Here is a 25,865-nt window from a genome sequence, read left to right on the forward strand (position 1 = left end):
TTGCATTTCAATGTCATTGGAGGAGACAACGTTTAGCTGGTTTAACGTCAATTCTTCCCGCCGATCTGAGCCCATCATACCGCTGCAGGAGGCAGCCGACGAAAACTCAGAGTCCTTTCGCGCATTCCCTTGCCTGGAACATCCTCTTCACAATTTCTAAATTTATTCGAATTGCTGTTATCTATACAAACAGCTTGATCCGAGTGTGATTTTACACCACTTGTGACAAAATATTTTCGTAGCATACTGTGTTTTCACGCACCAGACAATGACGTCCATTCTTCCCGCCGGTCTGAGCCCCATATAGATAGTCGAAAGTTTGCGGTAAGAGTGCAGTTATTTTTTTGCAAATATTACAGGGCTGCCAACACACACGCACTGGCCGTGAGACTCACACATTTGAGCATATTCTCACGCTCACACGCATTGGTAAAAAAGTGTCACGCAATTTTTGGGGTCAGTTTCTAACACTCTTCTTGGAAGACACTGTAACTGAATGGCTGCACGTGTAATGTTTTTATTTATTACTGCTGAAAAGTCAGAGTGTCGCACTTCATCTGCCGGAATGAACCACCTTGCTAACCAGTCAGGGGTTCGCGGGAAGAATTGTAACAGTCCATCACAAGTCCTCCGCGAGCTTAAGCAGCGGCGAGCGGGAAATGCGACAGAGACAGCAGTGAGAGGTGCAGATACAAACCCCGGTACAGCTTGAGAGGTAGGAAAACGGTTACACACAATTTTTTTTTTAATCTTCTTAAGATTTGTGCTTATCTGATCATCCGTGATTATTTATGATGCTAATAATTATGCGTTGCTTTGAAGTTCATAGATATAGCTAGTATCCTTCGCTGCTATTATAAAATCAGATTAATGACATCAATTGTAATTTTAACAAAAAACTTTATAATAGTTTATTTATATTATTCGTGGTTAAGTTCAAATTGCTTTGATGATGGTCTGTCTGCTTTGAGTTCTTTTTGACAGATAAACTGTTATATATAAATATATATATATATATATATATATATATATATATATATATATATATATATATATATATATATATATATAAAAGCATTCTAGAGCTCGATGTTGAATGATTTATAAATATGCAAATATCCGTTACTGAAATTATAGACCAGGAGTATTATTATTAATACGATTGTTGTTGTTATTATTTATTAATTTGTCAGACACCATTTTCAAATATAAACTAAATAACTGTCTAAATAAAAACTGTCTAAATGAATAACTTTGAACTGTCTAAATAACGAATTGCCACACTCCAGTGTTTGATCTCTTAACTGAGCACTAGACACCGATACAAAAAAAGTGTGTTTTTTTTTTTACAGATGAGTAAATCAAACAAGCCAAACCATGCAAAGGGCTCTAGAAGACAGCAACAACCCAAAGTGTGTCCACCAGGATCAAAGCGAAAAGTACCAGAGAGCCAAAAACTGACAGCCTTCTTTGGCCTAGGAAGGCTTGACACACCACTGTCACCAGAACCTGGTCATGCTGATGTACCTGCTGAAAAGGCAGCCAGGATAGAGTGTGTAGGGGAAGATTCAGCTGATGGGACAGAACCAGATGACTCTACAAAAAAGTCTGTGCCAGCCAAGAAGTCAAATTCTTCTGGAAAATCAAGAACCAAATGTGGGGCAGCCACTTATAAATCCAAATTCCAGCCCGGGTGGACAACAGAATGGCCCTTTATTAAGAAGGGACTCACGCAGCATCATTTTTGGTGTGAGATTTGCAGAACTGAGAATGCTTGTTACCATATGGGCCATGCAGATGTGGAGCGTCACATAGAGAGCGAGTCACACCAGAGGAAGGTCAAGGCAGTGGAGCAATCGCAGCAAATTACCAAATTTACAGTGAACACAGCTCCAAAGGTGGATAACATGACACAACTTGAGGCGAAGGTATGAATGAATAACTTCTTTAACATTTTGTTTTTCCAAAATTATTTTCTTCTTGTACAGAAGATATTGGCAAACACATTTGACTGGTACTTTTCCCATTTGTTACACTGGAAGACTAACCACAGAAACAGCTTTTTGTTCTGACTGTAAAAGTATTCTTTTTTTATACTTTGTTTTCAGGCACGACGAGCTGAGATCAAAGTTGCTGTGACGATGGTAAATCACAATGTCCCCCTTGCAGTTGCTGACCACTTCAGCCCACTGATGAAAGAGTGTTTTAAGGATTCAGATGTGGCACAGAGATATGGTGCTGCAAGGACCAAGACTACTTGTATTATCAACAGGGCGATAGCACCATACCTTCATGATGAGCTGGTCAAAAAGATGAGAAACAGGCCATACACCTTGTCAACTGATGGATCAAATGATACAGGTACATCTCATTTTAGAGAAAAGAAGGACTTTTAATGATTTTCATTAATCCTAGTTTTTGATTAAATGAAGCACAATAACTGTGATGTTTGTATTTATCCACAGTTTATTTTTTTTATCAATTCATTTTTTTTAGGAAGGGAAAAGATGAACCCATTGACTGTGAAGCTGTTTGATGTAGACAGGGTGGAACACATGTTCCTAGATATGTGCATCACAACTGGCACTAATGCTGCCACAGCAGAGACCATTTTTGAAAAAATGGACAGTGTCCTCAAGAAGGATAACATCCCATGGCAAAACTGTGTAGGTCTGTCAGTGGACAATGCCAATGTGAACATGGGTGTCTGTAACTCTATCAAATCAAGGATATTAAGCATAAATCCGACTGTTTATGTCCATGGTTGTCCTTGCCACATAGTTCACAACAATGCCAGTGCTGCTGGGACTCATTATATTGAGGTTTGTACCGACACTTTATACTGATGATATGCATTAAGTTTCAATTCCTTCAAGTTTCACTGTATCATTTAGAGGATTCAAATTAGTGTAAACAATCTAGTTAGAACCTGATAATTATAGAGTGATAATTTTCTGATAAAACAAAAATAATTATGCACAAGAAAAAACAATAATTTAAAAAGATATGTAGATAGAAAACTTTGGCTTAAATTATAAATGTTGAAATTAAATTTCCTATTTCAGTTGTCAGACTTTGATGTGGAGGATGTGGTTGTAGATATTGGATACTGGTTCAAAGCAAGCACAAAGAGAAAATGTAGACTGGATGGTAAGAGTTTTTCATAATATAATAAGCCTTTTTGAAATGATAACAATAAATCATGAAAAGCCAGTCTTTACCAGCACACAGTTTCAGGCAATAGAAAAAAGTTTTTTCCTAGTTGTATAAAATGCCACTATCACAGCATTTTAAATTTTTTTTTTTTTTTCAGAATTCTGTGTGTTTTGTGATACTGAGTACATGGCTGTCATAGACCATGTTTCCACACGGTGGCTGAGTCTGGAGACGGCAGTAGTCCGCATTCTACAGCTGTATCGAGCACTTGTCAGCTACTTCAAGTCTAACAGTGAGTACTAATTAGGCTTGCCACCCGTTCTGGTTTTGCCTGGATTGTTCTCTTTTTAAGGCTGCTGTCCCGGGAAATCTCTAAGACTTCCCGGGACATTAAATATTAAATATACTTAAAAGTATACTTTTTTTTTTGTACAAAATGACTCTGGTGGCAGGTGACAACCCTAGCTCATCCACCTAGATATTTAAAATGCCAGTTGCATCTTGCTATAATGCTTGATATATCTTTGTCTCTGTCATTTACAGTTGAGAAACAAGCCCGCTTTAAGAGGCTTAGGAAGCATTTTGAGGATCCAATGACAGAGGTACACCTCTTATTCTACCAGGCCACACTGCCTGTCTTCACAGAGTTTAATTTACTCTTTCAGCGCCAAGAGCCATCTGTGTATCTTCTCCATGGACAGGTAAATATATAATATTCTTCACTTCTTTCCACAACATTATAATTAAAGTTGTATAATTAAATAATGATTTGTTTTGAACATTTTACCATTGTATTATTATTAATATAATTTGTGATTTTTTTTTTTCAGATGAGGTCTTATGTTAAGAAACTCATGTCCAAGTTTGTTACCACAACTGCAATAAAAAATGCTGATGTGTGTGAAGTTGAGTATAAAGACAAACAGAACCAGGTGGCAGGTATGTGCTAAAAATAGAAATCTATGTAAAAATAATTTTAAAGATGTGGAATTCAAAGGCAGGTATTAAAAATATTTGAAAAGATTAATTTCTAGGAATGTTTACTGTTGATGTTAATTACTCTTTTGGGTAATCTTAAACTTTGTAAAACAATGTCAAACTGAATCTGACTATAACAAAATAAAAACTTGCATAAAGCAATAAACACTAAAGGGAACAATATATTTATTCTAAGTTTTGTTATTAACTAGATCACAAGCTTAATGTTGGCTGGACAACAAGAACAACCCTCAACCGTCTGCATGAAGCTGGTGAGATCAGTCAGTACCAGGTAGACAACTTCCACAAGGCTGTGAGGGCATTCTTTGTTGCAGCTGTTGACTATGCCTTTAAGAAGCTGCCCTTCAAGGAGCCAGTCCTTGAACATTCACAATTCATTGACTTTCAACAGAAGATGGACTGTGATGTGAATGATGCCCTATACTTTGTGTACAGGTATGCTTCTTAGATTCATGGTAATGTATTTACTAAAGATAGCAACACAGGAAACAGATACAATGTTTTAAAAAAATGATAAAACATGTGAAAGAAACAGAAAAGTAAAGGGTTTTTAATTATATAATGTCTTTCAATCTAAATATTTCAGGTTTAGTCATCTGCTTCCATATGGAGATCCCAAAGAACAGGACAAGTTGAGTGAGGAGTTCCTGGACTATCAACTTATGGAGGAAAAGGGCATTCCCAGAAGCATTTGGGAGCAGGCGGTGAGCAGAGTCAGTGAGCAGGAGGTGTACCACAGGATGGATAAAGTGTGGGCACACATGGCCACAATCAAGAGTCCAGTAACAGGAATGCCTAAGCTACCCATGCTGAGCAAGGTGGCACAACTAATTCTAACCCTGCCACACTCTAATGCTGATGCAGAAAGAGTTTTTTCAATGATTGGACTAAACAAGACTGACACACGGAATGCTCTGGCCTTGGAAGGCACACTGTCTTCTATAATGACAATAAAGATGTCCGGTATGGAGCCCAACTGCTTCAAGTATGAGCCCCCAGCAGAAGTAATCAAGGCCTCCAAGTCAGCTGCTTCCAGTTACAACCGTGAACATGCAGCAGCTTCAAATGCTGGCTCAGAATGCACCTAAGGTAATGATTTTCCATCTTTTAAAAAAAAATGTCTATTTGTTTTGCAACTAAGTCACTCACAGCACTTCACCGCGCGCTAAAATTGTACTTGTTCAAAAGTCTCACTCAAACAGTTTCCTAAAAGTTGGCAGCCCTGAATATAGCTTATGAAATACGTTGAATTCCCATTGATTATAAGTATGATAGTAAGTGCGTGTTTAGAAGCTTAATAGACAGTATTAATAATTGATTTAAATTGGTGTGAAGTGATGGAAATGGTGTTTGAAATTGGTGTAGGTACTGTAGGACTGCAGAACAGGTTAACGGATTTAAAGGTTAAAAAAACCCCCGCAAAAACAGTGCAACTTATCCTGACTGTTTTTCTAATTTGCTTAAATGGGCATAACATGTTTTAAAGTACAAGCTAGTGCTATGTTAAACTTCATTTATTTGGCCGCCTTATACTGGGGAAAAAAACAAAACAAACCAAAAAAAGTCAAATACATATGTAGCATCCCTGAGTGGTTTCGGGGTCTGTTTTGTACATTATTATACAGTACAAGTTCTCAAAAAGACGCAGGAGGATGAATCCGGTTTACAGCTTTTATTTGTGTCCGTCAGTCCGAGTATTTTTCAAACTCAACACAATGAATGAAACTTAGTATTCAGACTCACTTGTAACATAGTAATAAAAAAAATAATGCAAGTTATATATATATATAGATATATAAAACAGAAAAGTGTGGAATAGCCTCGCCAAACGAAAGACTGTTTAGGTTTACAGAGAATCTGTTACATGCATTATTCCTGGGTAATTTCACCCCAGCAGTGTCTTCTAGGTCAGACCATGTTACTGGCTGAAAGTCAAGAATGGAATCAGCTGGTTGGTTAGTGACAAAAAAAGAAGGGGTGAAGTGATCATGTTAGTGCAAAATGTGTGTTTACTATAACATGTTTTTCTTTCAAAACTGCACAACGGGTAAAATGTCTGCAATTATTTTGTTAGCTATAATCACTTTAAGAACTTTTCTCTAAACATGTTTATTTATTTTTTTTGTTTGGCAGCATTGCGCCCTGTTCTCAAAGGATATATATATATATATATATATATATATATATATATATATATATATATATATATATATATATATATATATATAATGAAGCGTCCCCTTTAGCCAGGTCTGCAGTAGGTTTCATTACACAGACGCTTCAAGATGCCACAGTCCTCTCAGCAGGTTCGCTCCCACTCAGGGTGCTCACTCTGCTCTCTGGTGGACAGAAGCGAAACAACCACATTCTTTAAGGGTGTCCTTATACATAACGCGATATAACCTTTTGAGAGGGAATTGAAGATAGCATTTCCACGAATGGGGTGGGGGGTCGGCAAAAGAAGGAGTTTAAATCCTCAAAAATGGAAACGTGGCTGGAGCCACGATTTGAATAAGTGATTAAATGATTAATTAAGGCTCCAGCCACAAGCGTATAAATAAGGTGATCACGGGTGTTAGTTAGTTTTTCGAGTTAATGGTGGTGTTAGAGGTACGTGGTGTGTGTTTTCATGTTCCTTGTCGTTTTATATAAGTGAGTTTTTGTACAGTCTGTTATTTTGACCTGTGTCATTTTGTTTGTTAATGTGTTTTTGTTTGTGTCTGTTTAGTGTTTTGTTTATTTATTATTATTATTATTATTATTATTATTATTATTAATAAACGTGTGCTTTAACGCTTCACCGTACCTTCTGTGCCCGAGTCTCCCTTCCTGGTAAACCACCATTGCCATTGAGACGTTGTCCTGTCACACAAACACTTCACTAATTATAAAGGTTTTGTGTTTTTACATATTGAACTAGTAATTATTGGTAATTGTACTGAGACAAAAAAAACATCTACTTTTAAAGTCCATTTCTGAAGACAGCAGGTAACGTCAATCAAAAGAATTAGGTGGAGAGAGCCTCAAATAAAGTTGCATATACCGTACTTTTTAAAAGTATATTCTATTTTTCGTTTTATTAGTTCCAGTGTATATCTTGGGGGCAGAGTTTATCAGAAGGGCAACAGACTTCATTATGCAGTACTTCTGAGTGCCATAATTTCTAACTTGTGTTTCCTAAACAATGTTCATATGCTGATGCTTTTCTGCCTTTTTTTTTTTTTTTTTTTTTTTTTTTTTTTTAAGAACGTCATTATTACTTAAAGAATTTGTATTATCTAAATAAAGAGGCAGTCACCCCTGTAGAAAAGGGGTAACAATCCAGTTTAGGACTGACAGAATTGTCACTGCAGCTGTAATGTTCACTACCGTATATGAGCAGACATACTTTATGCTAGTAACATACACCCTCCCACCACCACCACCACAGCTGTAAAATCCAAATTCGAACTTGTAAGGTTCAATTACTTCTTAAAAAACACAAGTCAGTCTCCTTCAGGCAATTTCAATTAAAAGTGGTTTATTCAGGAACAAAGCAAAACAATACTGTAAGCAAAATGACAGTTCTCAGCAGATAGAATCTTGAGCCCCAAAACAGTAGACATTGATATGCTGGGCAGGTTACATCCCACATCCTCATATTCTGATATTCTCTGTATCTATTACTTTAATAAGTAGAATACTGTTGGGGGGATTCCATGTTCGTTCCAGCACTACATTCATTTTTGATATTGTATTCACAATGGTTGACATACCATTAGCCTGATCTGCACCGTGCACACCAACATATTAAAAAGACAAGAACAAACCGTGGATTGAATTTTATTTACAGCAACTTGCAGTGCAGCTGTACGTTTTGTATGCATGGAGCACGTGCACAAGACCAAATGCAGTAAATACACCCCCCCCCCCGCCTCCCGCCTCCAAAGTGGTTAAATATACTTCATCATAAGGACGCCTGCTAGGAAAATAAATAATACATAACATCAAACACATTTATTCATATGGTTTAACCAAACAAGGCTCGCAAAGCATTTATACAATTTTTATCTTCACTATGACTGTAAAGCGAATATTACATTTACATAGTGCAATTTGTTTACCCAGTCCAATGCATGCCCGTTTTAAATGTTTTGCAGAAAGAAAGACTACCCATAAGCAAACCTGGAGAGGTACAAAGAACAACAAAACATGGAAATTTGTGACTTCCATCATAAAGAAGTAACATTGTTTTCAACATACAATGACAAAAGTTCTATAGTGCTTTTTCTTCGCATATCTATTATCTGGTTTTGTGGCTTTGCACCACCAAGTGCAACAAATGCTTAAAAACAGAATTTGCATAGTACAGTTAAAAACAAACAGTAGAATAAAACAGCAATTTATGATACAGCTACTATTTTAAATTATCTAAAAATAGGTGAAACGGTAGCCGTATCAGTCCAGAGACGATAGACAAAGAGGAGGAGAGGTGATACCTTTTATTGGACTAAATAAAAAATAATGAAATCACAAGCTTTCAAGACTTCAGAGGTCTCTTCTTCAGACAAGGCCTGAAAGCTTGTGATTTAATCATTTGTTATTTAGTCCAATAAAAGGTATCACCTCTCCTCTTTATCTATCAAATTATCTACAGAAATGAGTCAAATACCACCCCCCCCCCCAATATTTCCTTACTATAAACTGTACATGCACACACAAATAAAATGTATACTTTAATATCCTGACATAGTCTAATTTGGCAAATGATAAACCACATGGCAGAAGGCCTTTCGTATGCAAATTGCACATAAAGCTGTGGAGTTCAAATGATGAAATGTGCCTTGGAAATAAAAACATTTACCTGGATGTAGCAGTGAAAACAGCATATTTTTTTTGTGGGATGAGGCTGTTGATGGGGTAGGATACATTTCCCTCAGGTTGACCTAATTGTCATATCTACTGTAACAAAGCTGACGCAGACCATTTAATAGACAAAAACAAAACATAAGCAACCAGTGTCTAGCAAAAGTATGGTACATTGATTGCCTGAATGTATGCTGTAGTTACATACAAAAATAATGTATAAAGCACATGGGGTTCCCTTCAGAATGGAATTCTAGTGCAGTAACAGTTATTTTCCAAGTTCTATTATAAAAAAAAATTAAAACTTTTAAAAAAAAAATTATTTCCCTGACAACACCACACTTTTTTTTTTTTTAATTTTGAGAAACTGGTCTATTATTATCAGTAACTATTGAATCTTGGAAAGATATCCACCATATATTTCTCAAAATAATTTTTCATTATCAAGTTTGCAACACATCAAATTTGCTATTTTACAACACCAAGGTGTGGAACAGCCCTAAAAAGTCACTCTTGGACTGTAAAGCCTTATGTTACTACTGTCAAGTTTTCAAGCAAAAGTCATGCAACAAGAAACTTCAGTGCAGTAAATACCTGCCAATAATTAATAATAATATTGTTTTACAAGGTTTAAAAGAATGCTGTATTAAATCTTCAGTCCCACAAACAAACATGTTCAGCTTGGTAGAACTTACAAACTGGATGGACTTATGTTATCATACAAGCATGCATACAATGCAACCAGATAGGCATTGGTATAAACGACAAAGGAGGCTGAATGACCGATCAAGCTGCATGACTATGTTTTTGCTAGTTACAACTCCAATGGTAAATTAAATGTGGCCTTTTTCCACGTATGGTACAGTTTTAAAGCCTTCCAAACCATAATAATATGAGTATTGCATTACTGTGCTGTTATGCACCAGATAAAGGGTGTAGATAGCAGGTGTACACATTAAACTCATTTTTAGAGTTATTTCAGACTTACGAACAACCTCCATTACCAAGGTGTTCGTAACTCTGAGATTCTACTGTACAATATACTGTAATTCCATAAGTAAGAAGTTAAAGTCCTGGCACAACCATGTAGGGTAGTTAAATAAATTGGCTTGTGGCATAATCGGTAAGTTAAGAACACAAGGAAAGAGTGCAAGACTTAAACTATCGGTTGTTTTGCAGTGCAAACTGAAAAAATAAAGCCATTTTAATGTACGTTTGGTTACTGGTGGGTAAAAGTGCATTTCAAATTACACGATTGATAGCTCTAAACAACTCAGAAAGAAAGACATTTTCATTTTGAAGATCTGATTCCCTAGATTACATCAGTTGCTCCAATAGATCACCTCTGGTATCGCTCAAGTGTCAATGTGACGACTCCTGACAGAGGCAGATTAGAAATTCACAAATTGGATTTAATTATTTTTGATTGATTGGAATTAAATAAGTATGGGTTAAAATAATCTCTACTGGGAGAATATGGGTAACCTGTCACAGGAAGATATACAGTTCTAAGTAACTGGAGTGCTGACAGGTAACAAGTATTATTATTAATGTATTTTTTTTTGTTTGTTTTTACTGTATTCATGGGTTAGAAAAACCTCCAAATTGTTAAATCAGTCCATATAGTGTCCTACGGGGTATTCGTTTTTATTTATAAATAGAAATTAAATTATCCCCCCATATAACCCAATATATACCATGTGTTTCAAAAGTCCTGGCCCACAGTGAGTTTATGCTTCTTTTGTCTTGTTGCAGGTGAGAAAATGTTTGTCAATGGTACAGTATATAATGTAGTGGGCCAGGATGTTTTGAAATACCCTGTATTTCAGCCTATTAGAAGTTACACCACTCAAATACAGGTAGGTAAATGGCTTTTGCGATTGTACTGTGCTTATGTGGGGGTTTAAATATCAATTTATTAGAATGAGGTAAAACAGTAATATTAATAGTAAAATAAGACTTCTTTTTTTCCCATTTGACAGAACCCCTGAATGCATTCTACCCAATTAATGCATCGTCATCATCATCGTCCTGCAGCTCCAGGCGTGCGAAGGAGCGAGACGAGGACGGCCCTTTGTTCTTCATGATGATAATCAGGCACGTTAGAGTGGTCAGCACCATAAAGACACCAATGACTATCCCTATGACTTCTGGAAGGTTAACACACCATTGGCTGGCAAGCATACACTTTGTGTTGGTGAAAGTGCCATTGTTGGGTTGCTCTTCCAGTCTCAGCAAGTGGCATATTAGCGAGTAGATGTCCACGGTGTTGATGCTGTTCAGTCTGTAGCCCTTGCGAAAGGCAGGGCCATGGGCTGCCAGAAAAGGGTGCATGCTGGGTAAAGTGTTGTCATAGCCATGATCGCCGACTGGAGGGAGAAAATTAAAACCGCTTTTTATTATTTAGCTTTTGTTTTAGATAATACAATGCACTCCGTTTATAAGAAATCACATCCGTCCCGGGTGTTTTGAGTCTTATAAATTATTTATTCTTAAAAGCGGACCGATATGATTACTGTGGTGCAGACTCAAACTTATTATGAGAATGATAAGAGCTTGTTCTGTGGCAGTGTAATGGCTTGACCACTAGATGTCACGAGTTCCCGCATGTATGCACGGCCACGACAAATCCACAGCTGCTTTTCCTTAACGAATTAAGGATAATAGTCAGTTGGTTAACTGCTTGTTAAAGTTAATGACACCTCAATAGAAATGGCTTAGCCGATAGCTTTGTGATGGGGGTATAGAGGAGTAAGGAAGCAGAAGTAACAGAAAGAAACCAAAACTCAAGTAAGAGATCTAGTGTTTGTTCCACACGAAGTACTGTTTAGTTAGTGCTCCAGCTGAGAGCTAGGTTTATTTTGTTTGTTTTATTAGTGGTTGTTTCACCACCGCAATGTAAGAAAAATAAAACCAACACCAGTTTAAAACTGTAAATCAAGACACCAGCCTGATAATTAACACTGCCCTCGGCCACTCTGTCACATTACAATTAGCAAAAGCGTGCCATCAGCAGTTTAAATACAGTATACAGATGGCAAGATGTACAATCACTGAGGACAATACATCAAAACAAGTCCTCGTGGGTAAGCAGCTTGTTATATGATCACGATTATTTTTATTGAAGTCTGCAGAATCCTATTTTACTACAGTATACTTGAGAAGCGATCGTCTCGTGAGGGTGCCTAGTTCAACTGCCGTGCAGTGTTACGTGTAGTGGCCTTTGAATTAAAATATCATTACAGTACAGTATTTTACTGTCACGACTACCACTGCATTTAAGCATCTGTGGCTTACTTATTTTCAGTTGTGATGCAATTCTTATAATTATTCTTATAAGCGGATCGCTTGATTCTTACAAGCGGATTATTTTGTATTGGTTAGTATAGGAATGATTTGGTCCCAGTGATTTTGATCACTATATGTGGTTGATTCTTATATCAGTGATTCTTATAAATGGAGTGCACTGTAATAATAATAATAATAATAATAATAATAATAATAATAATAATAATAATAATAATAATGAATATTTAAATAGCAAATACTGCATGGTTGGTAAAACCAACACGATTTAAGTTCATCCTTGTACATTTGTTTTGTAATAATATTTAGGAAACTACAAAACAAAAACAAGGAGATTGAACATCGGCAAATATAACTAAATAAAATTAAAATAAAATAAACCACAGATACATTTAGTAAGAATACTTACACCGGGGAAGTGATCCATTTCGAACAATAGTCCACCCTTCATCAGCAACAAGGATGATGGGCTGGATCCTCCTATTGTTCTTGTAATGCAACCTATCTGGAATGTCCTCCTTCATGTACGCTTTCATATGAGGGCTACACTTCTTCAGCAAATCATAGACGTAAGTTACATCTGTAAAAACAAAATACATTTTAAATAAAAGTTTGTAATGTTTTCATGAAGGCTCCGGACTAATGCAATATGTAGAGTGTTTTATTTTCCGATAAGTAATGCATTTTTCTTTGGATTAGGAGATGAACTTTCTTTAAGAGTAAACCACATACTGGATACTTACAGGACTAATATTCATAATATTGTCATTACAAAAAAACTAAACAAAAAAAAGTGCTGGTATAAATCGATTGCTTTCGAGTACACATACATAGATTAGGGAAATGTAATGTAGATCTTCTCAGTTTTGTAAACTGTATTTGTAATATCTAGTTGGAAGTACTGAGAAAATCTAAATAACTAGGTTTCTTCTTTATTATTACTACCACGAATGTCTAGCCTCTTTAACTGCTTATGAAATCTGACCTGGATACACAACCAAGAGAAACATGCTTACTGGTCAGTGGTAAAATTGCAGAAACAGGAGTCATATCCACCAAGGTGTAATTTTTTGGACCAATGCAGTCATCAAGCCGTATAAGCTTGTCAGGGGCACACTGGACCATTCCATGATCACTCGTAATGATGATATTAATGTTGCTCCACAGCCCTGTCTGTTTGAGTTTGTCAATCAGGTAGCCAATGTGATCATCCACTTGTTTCAGAGCCTTTGTCATTTCCTTTACATTATCTGGTCCATATAAGTGGCCGGAGTAGTCTGGCTCCTCCCAGTATAATGTTGCAAACTTCACTAAATCTTGGCTAAGCCATTTTGTAAGGTTGTCAACTCTCTCTTGAAATGGCACATTATGCTGATACTTTAAAAAATATGAAGCAGTCAGATTGTGAATCTTAATATCGGTCCCAGGCCACATGGCTGCAGCACTCTTGTAACCTTTCTGCTGAATGGATACCCAGAGTGGTGTGGCCTGCTCCCACCAAAACGAATCAGAATCGTTGCTTAAAGAGAATGTTTTATTTGCATCCGGATCATACATATTGCTCGAGAGAATGCCATGGCTTTCAGCATAACGGCCAGTAACTATGCTATAATGGTTGGGGAAAGTTTTGGTAATAAAGACGTTAGAGACATGGTCCACAAGGACGCCATCAGAAAAGAACTTCTCAAGGTTTGGAAAGCTGTACTTCTTTAAGTAATCTGCCCTGAAGCCATCAAACGAGACAAGTAGTAACGGGGTGACAGTGCTGTTCCCCAACACAGTGTCGTTCTCAGTGCCATGCCCATGACATGTAGAGAATCCAGAAAAAACAATGAGCACAATTAAAAAACAGCAGGCTGGCATTGTGGAGAATTGGAGCTTCTTTTTCCTGCTGATTGTTCCTCTTCTGCTGTAGTACCTTCAAATAAAACACAAGTATTCAATGTTTTAATGCAAAGGACTAGACAATATAACAGAATAGCATGACAATCTGTACGTTATGATTTATATGAAAACGAATACAGTATTGAAAGTCAATAACTCTGACGTGATCATTATACAGGGTCATAAAATTAAAATGGCATGTTCAGGAAGTTTTGAAATAATTTCTTAAGTTACAGGCATAACTGCTACCTAATTAATTTGTACAAAATGCTACTAGTAGTATTTCAGAACATGTACACTATTTAACTTTTCAGGTTTATGCATTTGCTAAAGAGTTTAAGCTTCACTTAAGAAATTTACGCTTCTATAATTTTTTTTTAAAGTAACATATAATAATTACTGGCCAATACATTACCAAAAAATGCAACTGGGTAAAACATGTATTGTAATCCTTTTTTAAAACTACATGATGCCTTATCTCCCAGAAGTAATATACATATACATTGCAGGAGAAACTTCTTTTCACCCAGCAGAATACAAAACCTTATTAGACACAGTATTAGTGCCATCATACAGCAATATCGAACACAAGGATGCTTGTCATATTGTCCCATTTCCAAAACTGGTTGGTACAGCATTTTTCTAAACAGGGTCTCATACTCAATCTTTGTCCAGTTTGGTGTCAAAACTGAATTTAGAGTTTACTGTAGCTGATCTATATAAATGTATCCACCAGCATACAGATATTTTTTTATTTATTGTGGCATGCAACTGACAATACAGCCCAAGACCAAAATAAGGTAAAAATAAAATACAAGTAAACATCTGGTTTCATTGTCATCATTTGTTGACTAGTTTATCATTTATAAATAATCAATCTAAATTTGTTCATACACTACCCACTCGATATATCGAGGGTGTTGGGGTCCAGTATAAAACCGCTATATATTGAGCGCCGCGATATAGCAAGAGACCCAAAGAAAAACAAATAGGCTAATAACAAATACTGTACAACCACTCCCTCATTTATCGGGGGCGTCAGGGTCCAATATGAATCCTCTATGCAACCCCCTTTTTCTCATTCTTCATATAAAAAGCAGCACTCCATTTTAATTTATACTGTGGAGGGTAATTGCTTCTCATCAACTTAAGTCTCCAATTCATTTCATGAGTCTTCCTCTCCTTTCTCAAATGCACAAATCCGCTGCATTGAAAAAATCCATTCACAATATATATATACATATACATATACACTACCGGTCAAAAGTTTTAGAACACCCCCATTTTTCCAGTTTTTATTGAAATTTAAGCACTTCAAGTCCAGTGAATAACCTGAAATGGTACAAAGGTAAGCGGTAAACTGCCAGAGGTTAAAAAAAAAAGTTTAGGTTACCAAAAACTGAAAAATAATGTACATTTCAGAGTTATACAAAAAGGCCTTTTTCAGGGAACAAGTAATGGGTTAACAACTTACAGCCGTTCTGCAGCAATGGAAGTAAATTAAGCCTTGAAAGTTGATGCTAACAATTCCTCCAGGTGTCCCAACTTTTGTTGATTACTTACAAACCCTCTGTCTGTATAAAAGCAGTGTTGGAACAGACTGTGTTACTACACCCTCTTAAGCATTATTTGGACAGTATTGTACTGCAGGAAGTAGTATATTGCTCTCATAATGGCGAGAAAAAGGCAATTAACAAAGGAAGACAGACAGACCATTATAACCCTTAAAAGTGTAGGTCTTTCCTTTAGAGAAATTGCAAAAAAAGCCAAGGTGTCAGTGAGTACAGTTTCCTACACCATCAAAAGGCACTTGGAAACTGGAGGAAACTCTGACAGGAAGAGGTCTGGCAGACCCAAAGCCACAACAGAATCAGAAGACAAGTTTCTGAGAGTCAACAGCTTGCGTGATAGGCGGCTCACAGGACAACAGCTTCAAGTACAGCTTAACACTGGTCGAAGTAAGCAAGTCTCAGTTTCAACTGTGAAAAGAAGACTTCGAGCTGCAGGTTTGACAGGTCGAGTGGCAGTAAGAAAGCCATTGCTAAGATGGCAAAATAAGAAAAAGAGGCTTGCCTGGGCCATGAAGCACCGCCAGTGGACTACTGAAGACTGGAAGAAGGTCTTATGGACCGATGAATCAAAATTTGAAATCTTCGGTTCATCACGCAGGGTTTTTGTACACCGTCAAGTAGGCGAAAGGATGGTTCCTCGGTGTGTGACACCAACTGTCAAACATGGAGGAGGAAGCGTGATGGTCTGGGGCTCTTTTGCTGGATCCAGAGTCGGCGACTTGCACAGAGTGAGTGGCACCCTGAACCAAAACTGCTACCACAGCATTTTGCAGCGCCATGCAATACCCTCTGGTATACGCCTAGTTGGTCAGGGGTTCATCCTACAGCAAGATAATAACCCAAAACATACCTCCAGGCTATGTCTGAACTACCTTAGAAGAAAAGAACAAGACGGTAGGCTTCAAATCATGGAATGGCCAGCACAGTCTCCAGACTTAAACCCCATCGAGCTGGTTTGGGATGAACTGGACAGAAGGGTGAAAGCAAAGCAACCTACAAGTGCAACACATTTGTGGGAACTTCTGCAACAGTGTTGGGAAGAACTTATATATATATACACACATACACACATGTATATATATATATATATATATATATATATATATATATATATATATATATATATATATATATATATATATTGTTTGTGATGTGCAGTACAAAATAAAATGAACAGTAATTCTAAGTGCCTATGTATAGTGCAGCTAAGGCATACGCAGTTAGACAGTAAAAATGGGGAGCCAGCTCCAGGACCGCGATATGTGTATGCTTTAAAACAGCATACTTTTTTTTTTTTCCCCCCCTGAATCGAGTGTCCAGCAAGGCACAATAACACAACTGTAAATCCTTTGCAACTGTAAATTTCAAGAACTGTGGAAACTATAAAGTCTCTCAAATGTAAACATCTAACATTATATACATCTAGCTGTTCATCATTGTGATGCCGAGCACTCTCCATTGCCTGACAAAGTTTCTATTTCGAATTTTTTTTTTCTTTTCAAAGCTTTGTTATTTGTACTGGTTACAGCAGTTCGCAAACTATAGTTGAGCAAACACACTGCAGACCAAACAACTCATTTGACCACTATCGTTATTACACTTCAGCCAGGCCCAGCAGCAGCATGAATGCTGTGGGGGGGAATTCACTTATTTAGGGCTGCTCATTTTGGAAAAAACAAATCAATTAGCTCGTATTCTCTACTATTTTACTTCACTGTGATGACAATAAACAACAAACAAACAAACAAACAAACAAACAAACAAACAAATAAATAAATATGATAGCATAATATTATCAACTATCCACACACCACGAATTACCACAGCTCTTTCCGGAATGTTTTTTTTTTTCTTTTAAATTATTATTATTACCGCATTAGCAACAACAGGGTGTCTCAGCAACAGTACTTGAAACAAATACAATCATACATCGAGTAGGCCCTCTAATAAAGAGATTGCAATAAACAGATTCCCACACAGACCAAGTTACTGTGAATGTACATAGAATGCTTACTTTCAACTGACTATTAAATACTGAATATAAAAAAGCAGACTCATGTAAACAATCCGACAAGGCGACCCTACAGGGGTTTCCAAACACCAGAAGCAACTAGACATTTTTAAATTATTATTATTATTATTATTATGAAACACATGGCATAGAGGGTTTTAAAAACGCTTTAATTACAGGACACAGACAAGCGCTATATTTAACTCTTGTTAACAGGGTGACAGACTTTAGTAAAAACACCCTGAATATTTATTTTTTGCCAAATTACCCTTTGTATTTTTTCATTATGAAAGTTTGTTTTTAAATTGGATATTTTTATACCATTTTATTTTTACAATGGAAAAGTGACCTATATTTTATTTTTGTAACATATTATGTGCAAATCACCCAGAAAACATATATTTGTGTTTGTTTGAATTAACATTTCATCAACATAATAGGCTCTCTGTATTTATTTTTTGCTGTTTTATGAATGAGTGTGAAATTGTCTTGGTGCCCTTTAATTGGATTTATATTTTGCCTTTCTGCCCCCTAGAACTGCCTTAGTGCCCCTGAATTTTCATGCCCAACGAAGGCAACATTGCCATGCCTTTCATGACCTTAACTTCATGCCCTGAAAGTGCTGTACAAATCCTGGGCAGTTCTAGGAGGTACCACATATAACAGGGTGTCTGAATACTTGTTATTAAACAAAAGCAACCTGAAATGGGGTCCCCAGTAGCTCACCTAGTTGCATACCAGTTGGTTACGAGTCACAGCAAGAAACAGTGTAATGTACGCCTGAATGAAATGACAGATGAAGTCTGTAAGGATGTCTCCCATCTCCAGATTTTTATACTCTCAACAATTTGTGCTAAATGGTTCTCTAGATGCAGGTAGGGTTGGAACAATAATCGATTATCGTGATATTATCGATAATGTTTTTGCATCGATAATTGTATTACATTGAAAAATAATTATCGATTATCATTTTATCGTCCGTTACCCACTATGATATGCTTGTGTGTAACAGTAACTCTGCATTGAAGCAGTAAGACAGGACTTAACTGTCTGCGTGAGACGCAACACGTGATCTGTGCACGCTGCGTAGTGGGAAGTTGTAACATGTGACGTAAGATTCACCGAGTAAAGGCAAACGTTTGAGCTAATGGCGATGGCAACTGCAGAAACTACCAAACCTTCCGAAAATATTTTAGAAAAAAGAATCAGCATCAGTCCTGTGTGGCAATTTTTTGGAGTGACAGAAAGTGATCCGCAAGGTAATAAGCCCGTCTGTAGGCAGTGTGGAAAAGTTGATATTTTTGAATCACAATTTATAATTATTATTATTTTTTTTTAAACACTTTTTTTAATAAGTAGCCTATATTTCAAAAGTTGAAAAGCTACCAAACAAACATTTGGTTATATTATTTGTGCTTTTTTGTAACCAACCATTGTTTCATAACTTTTATTAAAGATGCTGGTCTTTTTGAAAATTGTCTCGTTTTATTTCTTCTAAACTTGTAGAGGCAGTTGTCATATTGCTCAAGTGATTTCCATTACACGAGAGTAGATGTTAAAACTTCATGCTGATTTGAACTGGGCTCTCGCCAAGATAAGCACCAACTAAGACGTAGCTTTACAGTAAACTAATGTGATACATATGTGTCTCCATCCATTTACGTTTCCTTCCATATGATGATGTAGATATCCTTCTGTCTGGTGTTAATGGCTGAAGTGTAATGCTGGCTCCAGGGATCAGCTTATTTTGCCTCCCTGGCGCATCAGCACACACAACGGCTGCGATGCTGGCTCCGGGGATCAACCAAAGTGCGGCCTCCCCAGCGCATCAGCATGACAACCGTCTGGATTGAGCTAAGTAGGGTACATCTCTGGGGTTTTCAAGTGGGTATATATAGCTGTGACAGGGTGGACGAGTGGTGACGTCACGGCAGAAGCAGGCACGAATACTGCAGTTGCAACAAAAAGGACACGGCGGTGCCGTCTTATTTAAATAACAAAAATAAATAAAAGAATAAATAAAAAACACTGTGCTCACAGAGCAAAATAAAAAGGTTTAACAAAAACAAATCACGCACACAAAATAAAATAAAACACAGGTCAGGCTGGGCAGATTGCCTTCACTGTTCCTATGTTAATTTTACACGTTTTCTCCGTCACTCTCTCTCCGCTCCTAAAACACCCCACCTTGAGCTGGAGAGCTGCAGGCTTTTTATAACAGGTGACCATCTCCCGATTAATTCGGGAGATGGCCACCTTCTGCACGAGTTTTTCCCCTACTCCTAGAAGAGGACGAGCACCGATCTCGCCTCTGCCAGGACACGTTTTAAAAATAAACAAAACAATAACGCGACGGCACTTCGCGATCATACATATAATACAATAAAAATAATACAAAATAAATACACAATACACTGCACAGGGGCGGAGGGGGAGACCCCGATCTAAAAATAAATAAACAAAACGATCTACAGGGCTGCTCGCCCTGTTACAATAGCTTTAAATTTGGTACATTCCAAGACATTTTACATATGTTATTTTTTCAGCCGATAATTGATAACTGAAAAGTCATTATCGTCCAACCCTAGATGCAGGAGATATGAACCCCACACATCACCATGTACATCCACAAAATGTGGAAGGGAATCCCATAAATTGGACAAGTGGTCCCCAAGATTCAGTAGCCAAACAGGTGTCATTACTGTATGATTAACTTTTTTTTTAACCAAATACCCAGGCAAAGTTTAATCCCTATTGATTGAGTATCTCTCAACAAAGCAAAGTGTGACTAACATACCTAAGGGAGATAAGTAATCCTACAATAAATGGTACGGACACCTGTGCTGTCCATTTCAATTATACAATAGCACCTACTTAGTCCGTTTGACAAAAGCAGAACATTTGTGCTTAGTTCTTCTTTCTATGCAAAGGATTATATGGCTGGCAGCCATCTTGGCTCAGGTGCAGAGGAACAGCATGGGACCAACATGACCAACTTTGCCCAGCACATTTCACTAATTGTTTTATTAGTTCATTGAAAAAGTGTGGAATGTGGCCAGATGGGAATTGAATTATTGCAGTCAATTACCCATGGACACACCCTATAAAAGCAGACAAAGGAATGGGGGATGGGGTAGTGTAGTGTAGTGTAGTGTAGTGTAGTGTAGTGTAGTGTAGTGTAGTGTAGTGTAGTGTAGTGTAGTGTAGTGTAGTGTTCAGTGAAGGCAAGCCTGATCAGAACAGTGTGGCGAGAAGAGTGAAAGAGAAGGTAATAGAATCGCTGTGATTGGGTGCTGTTTTGTTTTTGCTTTATTTAAACCTTTTGTTTGTTCCTGTTTTCAGGTCTGACCACACAGGTTACACCCAGGCTTCACACAGAGACCGATGAAGACACACTTGCCTTAGCTTGACTTGCTCCTGGAGTGGCAAGCTAAAAAAGTTAAACATCCCCAGCTCTGAAGGTGTAGGGAACCCGCTGTGGCTTGAGTCACTCTTCCTTTTCATAGATTTCTCTTTTACATGCAGATAATTTAGTGTGAGGCCTGCATTCTCCACCAGATGTGGTAAAGTGACAGGCGGTCAAGGCTGGTCAGCGGTGAGAATAGGACATCCAGAGGCAGTAACTGCAGTTTAAGCGCCTTGGTGCACTATTTTATTATCTTACAAAAACAAACATGGGAACAAACAAAAGGTTTAAAGAAAACAGCACCCAAGCACAGCTATCCCGGTACCTTCTCTTTCACGGTTCTCTCCACACTGTTCTGATCATGCTTGTTAACACCTTCATTGAACTCTACACACACCCCAAACAAGCATTCCTTTGTCTGCTTTTATAGGGTAGGGCCAGGGGTAACTGAGTTACTAGATAGCTGCTAGCCACCAAACATGTGTGTGCATATCTATCTATCTATCTACCTATCTATAGAGAGAGAGAGAGGACTGATATGTTTGTTGTCAGAAGCAAATAATGTATGACCAACAGTAGCCTATAAGATGTACTGTAATAAAATGCATTGCATTTTTTATTTAATGTACTTTAAATATCTATCAAAATTTTACCAGACGTAGTACAAAGTGGTCTTTGGAACCAGCCACGCAGATTCGAATTATACAGTGTATCACAGGATGTTACATTTTCCAGTCTTCTTGAGCAACAAGAAAATCAGTAAAGTATCATATGAACAAAAACAACAGAATCCCCTCATGCTGTACTGCTCAATTTGCTCTGAAATGGTAATCTAATTTGTTAACATAATGTTGTAGTGAGTAATTCAAGATTATGGGGTGTGACCGTTCTAAACTAACATATTAACAACTCACCAGACAGTGAAATTATTGTTAGAAAGCAGGGACTGACAATTATTTCATTAACATAACATTATATATATATATATACACACACACACGCATACATACACACACACTTTTTTTTTTTACATTGGCCAAATATGCTCACTACAGTAAAACATAAGAAAACAAACATGCAAGCTAGGTTATATTTAGTGGACAACAGCAGCACAAAACAGACAAAATGTGAATTTGTTTCACAAAAGTGTATTTTTGTACTGAGGACTTCTTGTTTCAAATTCTGAGAAGCAGTAATACAAGCAAAATACAGGCTCCAATGGTGAAACCAATTAGGTGCCACTAGTAAAATATAGATCACACCCTTAAAGTAATAGACATGAGGCGGTATCCTATATTATTGTCTACCAGTAATGCTGTTCACAAAATACATGTTGGGGGACTTTCTGAAGGGAAAATGTAATTTGGTCACAATAAAGATGTGGAAATAATTCCCTGCTTAATTTCTTGAAAATAGTAAAGTAAGACAAAAACAAATTCAACAGGCACATATACTGTCACACAATGCTGTAAAAATGTATTACTGTATTTAAACTCCCATATGTAAAATAAAACATATATACAGTATATAGCCCCCTGGATTTGAAAATGTTAAGGCAGGCCTTCTTTAGAGCTTACTACAGATTTCCACAGATAAATAGGAGGCTGCTCAGTTATATATCCCTCCAGAACAATTCAAATGCTTTGCAGACTTGTGATTTCAGTACTGACTTGGCAGGAAACCATTGGTGACCCATACAATGGTGACACCGTTAGCAATAGCAGGTGTTTTATATTTTTTGTTCAACCTCTATGTTATAGATTTACAGTATTTCTCAAACTTTTTTTTTTCTATGAGTTCAAATTGCATATTATTAATTTAAGTGTTTTCAAACAATTCAATACCTATCTACCCTAAATATTACATACTAGCATAGCCCTGTGTTACATCATAACTTGACATTGTACAGCACTAAAACTTACCTGTATACAGTACCTCCACTAATGCTCAGTTTGCCAGCGTTCATCAAAACTTACATTTTAAGCCGAGACTGTTCATAAATAACAGCAGCAGTGGTTTATAACATTATTGTTTTAGTTTTTTAATGAGCCTATCAATCTGACATGAACGTGAAAAATAGTCAGTACCGGCGGCTTACTAGTTACTTATACTAGTATAGTCAGAGCAGAAGTTGCATGATCATTACGGCTGTGCATTGCAAGACAAGACTAGTTTGAAAACAAATTAAAAAAAAAAATATCTCCACAGATAGATACATTAAATAAAACATTACATAGTATTAGAACGAAGTTAAACTAAAATAAACACACGGTTAAAAACTAATGTAGTTACAATGCTAAAACCAGGAAGACGGTCAACCTGTGTTTGAAGGTTAAGATTACGGAAACACAAAACTGCATACACAGTGACAATATACAAGTTACATTAATGAAATTACTGCAACTGGCTTCTCAGTTTATCAATAATTACTTACCCTTCTGTGACGCGGTCACTCACTACTTACTTACAGTGTATATTGACCTAGCTTTGCAAAGATAAGAACTTAGCAACAGCTTCCTTGAAATAAACAGTTCCGTGACGTCATCGGAATGGCAGTCAATCTGTCCATATAGAGCAGGTCTTAAAGAGAGTGCGCACACTACGAAACCTCACGTGCATAAATATTCGTGATTTTTTTTTTTTGAAGGGGGAGGGGGTTGTTGTGAGAGACTGACAACGTCTCGTAATCTTGTTTTTCTATAGTGAGTGAAGTTAGTGTTTCTGCTCTGTACCGTATTTGGCTAACATGGTATTTTTAAAATCAAGCTTCATTGCAGTGAAGCCCTCATTTGACAACACAAGTTGTTGATATATTTGATACCTTTTATATTTATAGAGCAGTGCTTTAGCCTATCAGAGTGCTGCATTTGTGTTCGTTCCTAGAGTTTCACAGCACATACACACTGTCACATTAGAAAACTGCAATCAAATTGCATCACCGTTTCCCTTTCTAAAAATGAATAAACACAGCGCGCTGCCATCGAGACAGAACAGCAACTACAGTGACAGCCAAATAGTCCACAACAACAATAAATGTACAATAAACCTTGAAATACAGACTTAAACTAGGGGAAATACTAGCTCAAAAATCTGTTATGCTGGTTCCATTTCTAATCATTACTCACCACTTAAGCATGTTATAAAATTAACTTTTTTTTTATCTTACGTTGTGACAATACAGGCTGTTAAAATAATAATAATAATAATAATAATAATAATAATAATAATAATAATAATAATAATAATAATAATAATAATAATAATCACACATTACTATCACATTACAGATAAGAGCAGTTGCAAAATACAAAAAAAAATCAGTAGCAAAAAATCTAATTCAAATATGGGCAAAAATGAGAATGCAGTAGATCGGGCTCGACTAAGAGCAGTTAACTTATATTAAAAATATTTGCTTATATGAGTAAAGTCCAGTATAAGCACGTAGTAAGTACAGTACGATGAATGGATGAGAACCAGGACCCACCAGCGTCGCCAGGAGAGTGGGGCATCGTTCTCCACGGAAACCACGAACCGTAGACAGTACAAGCCAGCTGTAGTGGTTGGGAGCACCACTGCAGGGGACTTCTGCCACGTCCCCGTCAGGATCGAGTGGGTCCCATGCACTGCTCTCGTCCACCCCGATGTGCTCCCTGCCAGGGTCCAGCTGGAACCCACCAACGTGCAGTTACGGAGAGCTAGCGCCAATGCAAGGGAAGGGCAACCTGACTATTGAAGTGGCTGGAAGGACAGTACACCACCCTGTCTGGGTAGCAGCTGTACAGGACCCTTAAATACTGGGCCTGGACTTCCTGCACTACACAGACAGGCAACTAGACCTCAGAACCCGGGACATTGCACATACTGGGGGGCCCGGCCTTGGCTTTAGCCGACCCGAGGGGGCCAGCCTTCCCCCTGGGACCATTGAGTCAGACCCCTCTGCTCGACAGCTTCAGGCTCTGCCGAGGGCACAACAACCCACTACAATGAAACGGAGGACCTCAGCCCTCTCCCGGGCTCCATCACACACCAGACCACCAGCCCAGTCATACACCAGGACAGCTGAGCTATTGCAGCCTCTCACTAAGCCACAGACACTGGTCTTTAACAATGTCATTTCTATATAAAAAAAAAACATATTGCCTCACAATAATTTCACATTTCCAATATAGAGTGGACCAATATCCATTAGTTCACTGGGCATGAGCTGGGGGTGTAAGGATAGGGCAGAAGAAGCAGAAAGGAGCAGTTAGTAGGACAGGGTGCTGGCTAGAAAGGACAGGACTTAGGGTAGAGGAGTGGGCTGAAGCCCTGACTAGTTGCAGACTGGTGGGCCCGGACTTGGAAATTAGGATAGAAAGTGGTCATTGACTGAGGGCGACGATGTTGACACATCCCAGGGCCAAAGGACACAACGACCGAAAACACATACGAGGGTTATGACTCGAGGAGCTGTCCCTCTGGAGGAAGTCAGTCCCAGTAGACCAGGACACGAGAGGCGGTATGAGAGAGAAAGGGTATCCAGCATCTGAGACTTCTGTAAAGGGGCGCTCGTTAAACCCTGATTGGCTGAAATAAGGACAAAGCATTGAGGTCAGTATGAGACTCGAGCACTGAAAGTGGCCACATCCCGAAAGAAAGGCAGAACATTGAACAGAGCCTTAAGGTGAGGTAAGATAGCGCAGGAGCT

The 25,865-nt window shown here is 37.7% G+C and overlaps 2 protein-coding genes across 2 annotated transcripts; one reads left to right on the forward strand and one right to left on the reverse strand.

Annotated features, from left to right (window-relative positions):
- The first annotated feature begins 362 nt into the window (after positions 1-362).
- LOC117403636 (uncharacterized) lies at positions 363-5,243 on the forward strand. Its single transcript, XM_059025962.1, has 10 exons — positions 363-715; positions 1,353-1,928; positions 2,109-2,361; positions 2,497-2,822; positions 3,066-3,150; positions 3,314-3,448; positions 3,700-3,857; positions 3,987-4,095; positions 4,347-4,590; positions 4,742-5,243. Exons 2-10 carry the CDS (start codon positions 1,353-1,355, stop codon positions 5,241-5,243), a joined length of 2,388 nt encoding a protein of 795 aa, XP_058881945.1. The 5' UTR covers positions 363-715.
- A 2,415-nt stretch (positions 5,244-7,658) lies between these two features.
- Positions 7,659-23,750, reverse strand: LOC117411568 (bis(5'-adenosyl)-triphosphatase enpp4-like). Its single transcript, XM_034019215.3, has 4 exons — positions 23,613-23,750; positions 13,323-14,224; positions 12,716-12,886; positions 7,659-11,369 (listed from the first exon to the last, which is right to left on the reverse strand). Exons 2-4 carry the CDS (start codon positions 14,167-14,169, stop codon positions 10,999-11,001), a joined length of 1,389 nt encoding a protein of 462 aa, XP_033875106.1. The 5' UTR covers positions 14,170-14,224; positions 23,613-23,750; the 3' UTR covers positions 7,659-10,998.
- Between the last annotated feature and the right edge of the window lie 2,115 nt (positions 23,751-25,865).

Source organism: Acipenser ruthenus, chromosome 6, assembly GCF_902713425.1.
Source record: "Acipenser ruthenus chromosome 6, fAciRut3.2 maternal haplotype, whole genome shotgun sequence".
Taxonomy (NCBI): domain Eukaryota; kingdom Metazoa; phylum Chordata; class Actinopteri; order Acipenseriformes; family Acipenseridae; genus Acipenser; species Acipenser ruthenus.

What these genes read in the sequence shown, in the direction of transcription:
- LOC117403636 (XM_059025962.1), top strand. Translation starts at nt 1,353, where the DNA reads ATGAGTAAATCAAACAAGCCAAACCATGCAAAGGGCTCTAGAAGACAG. An exon ending in TGATGGATCAAATGATACAG is followed by an intron (nt 2,362 to 2,496) that starts GTACATCTCATT and finishes CATTTTTTTTAG; the next exon opens with GAAGGGAAAAGATGAACCCA. An exon ending in GAGAAAATGTAGACTGGATG is followed by an intron (nt 3,151 to 3,313) that starts GTAAGAGTTTTT and finishes TTTTTTTTTCAG; the next exon opens with AATTCTGTGTGTTTTGTGAT.
- LOC117411568 (XM_034019215.3), bottom strand. Translation starts at nt 14,169, where the DNA reads ATGCCAGCCTGCTGTTTTTTAATTGTGCTCATTGTTTTTTCTGGATTC. An exon ending in TGCAATTTTACCACTGACCA is followed by an intron (nt 12,887 to 13,322) that starts GTAAGCATGTTT and finishes TTGTTTTTACAG; the next exon opens with ATGTAACTTACGTCTATGAT. An exon ending in AAATGGATCACTTCCCCGGT is followed by an intron (nt 11,370 to 12,715) that starts GTAAGTATTCTT and finishes TTCTCCCTCCAG; the next exon opens with TCGGCGATCATGGCTATGAC.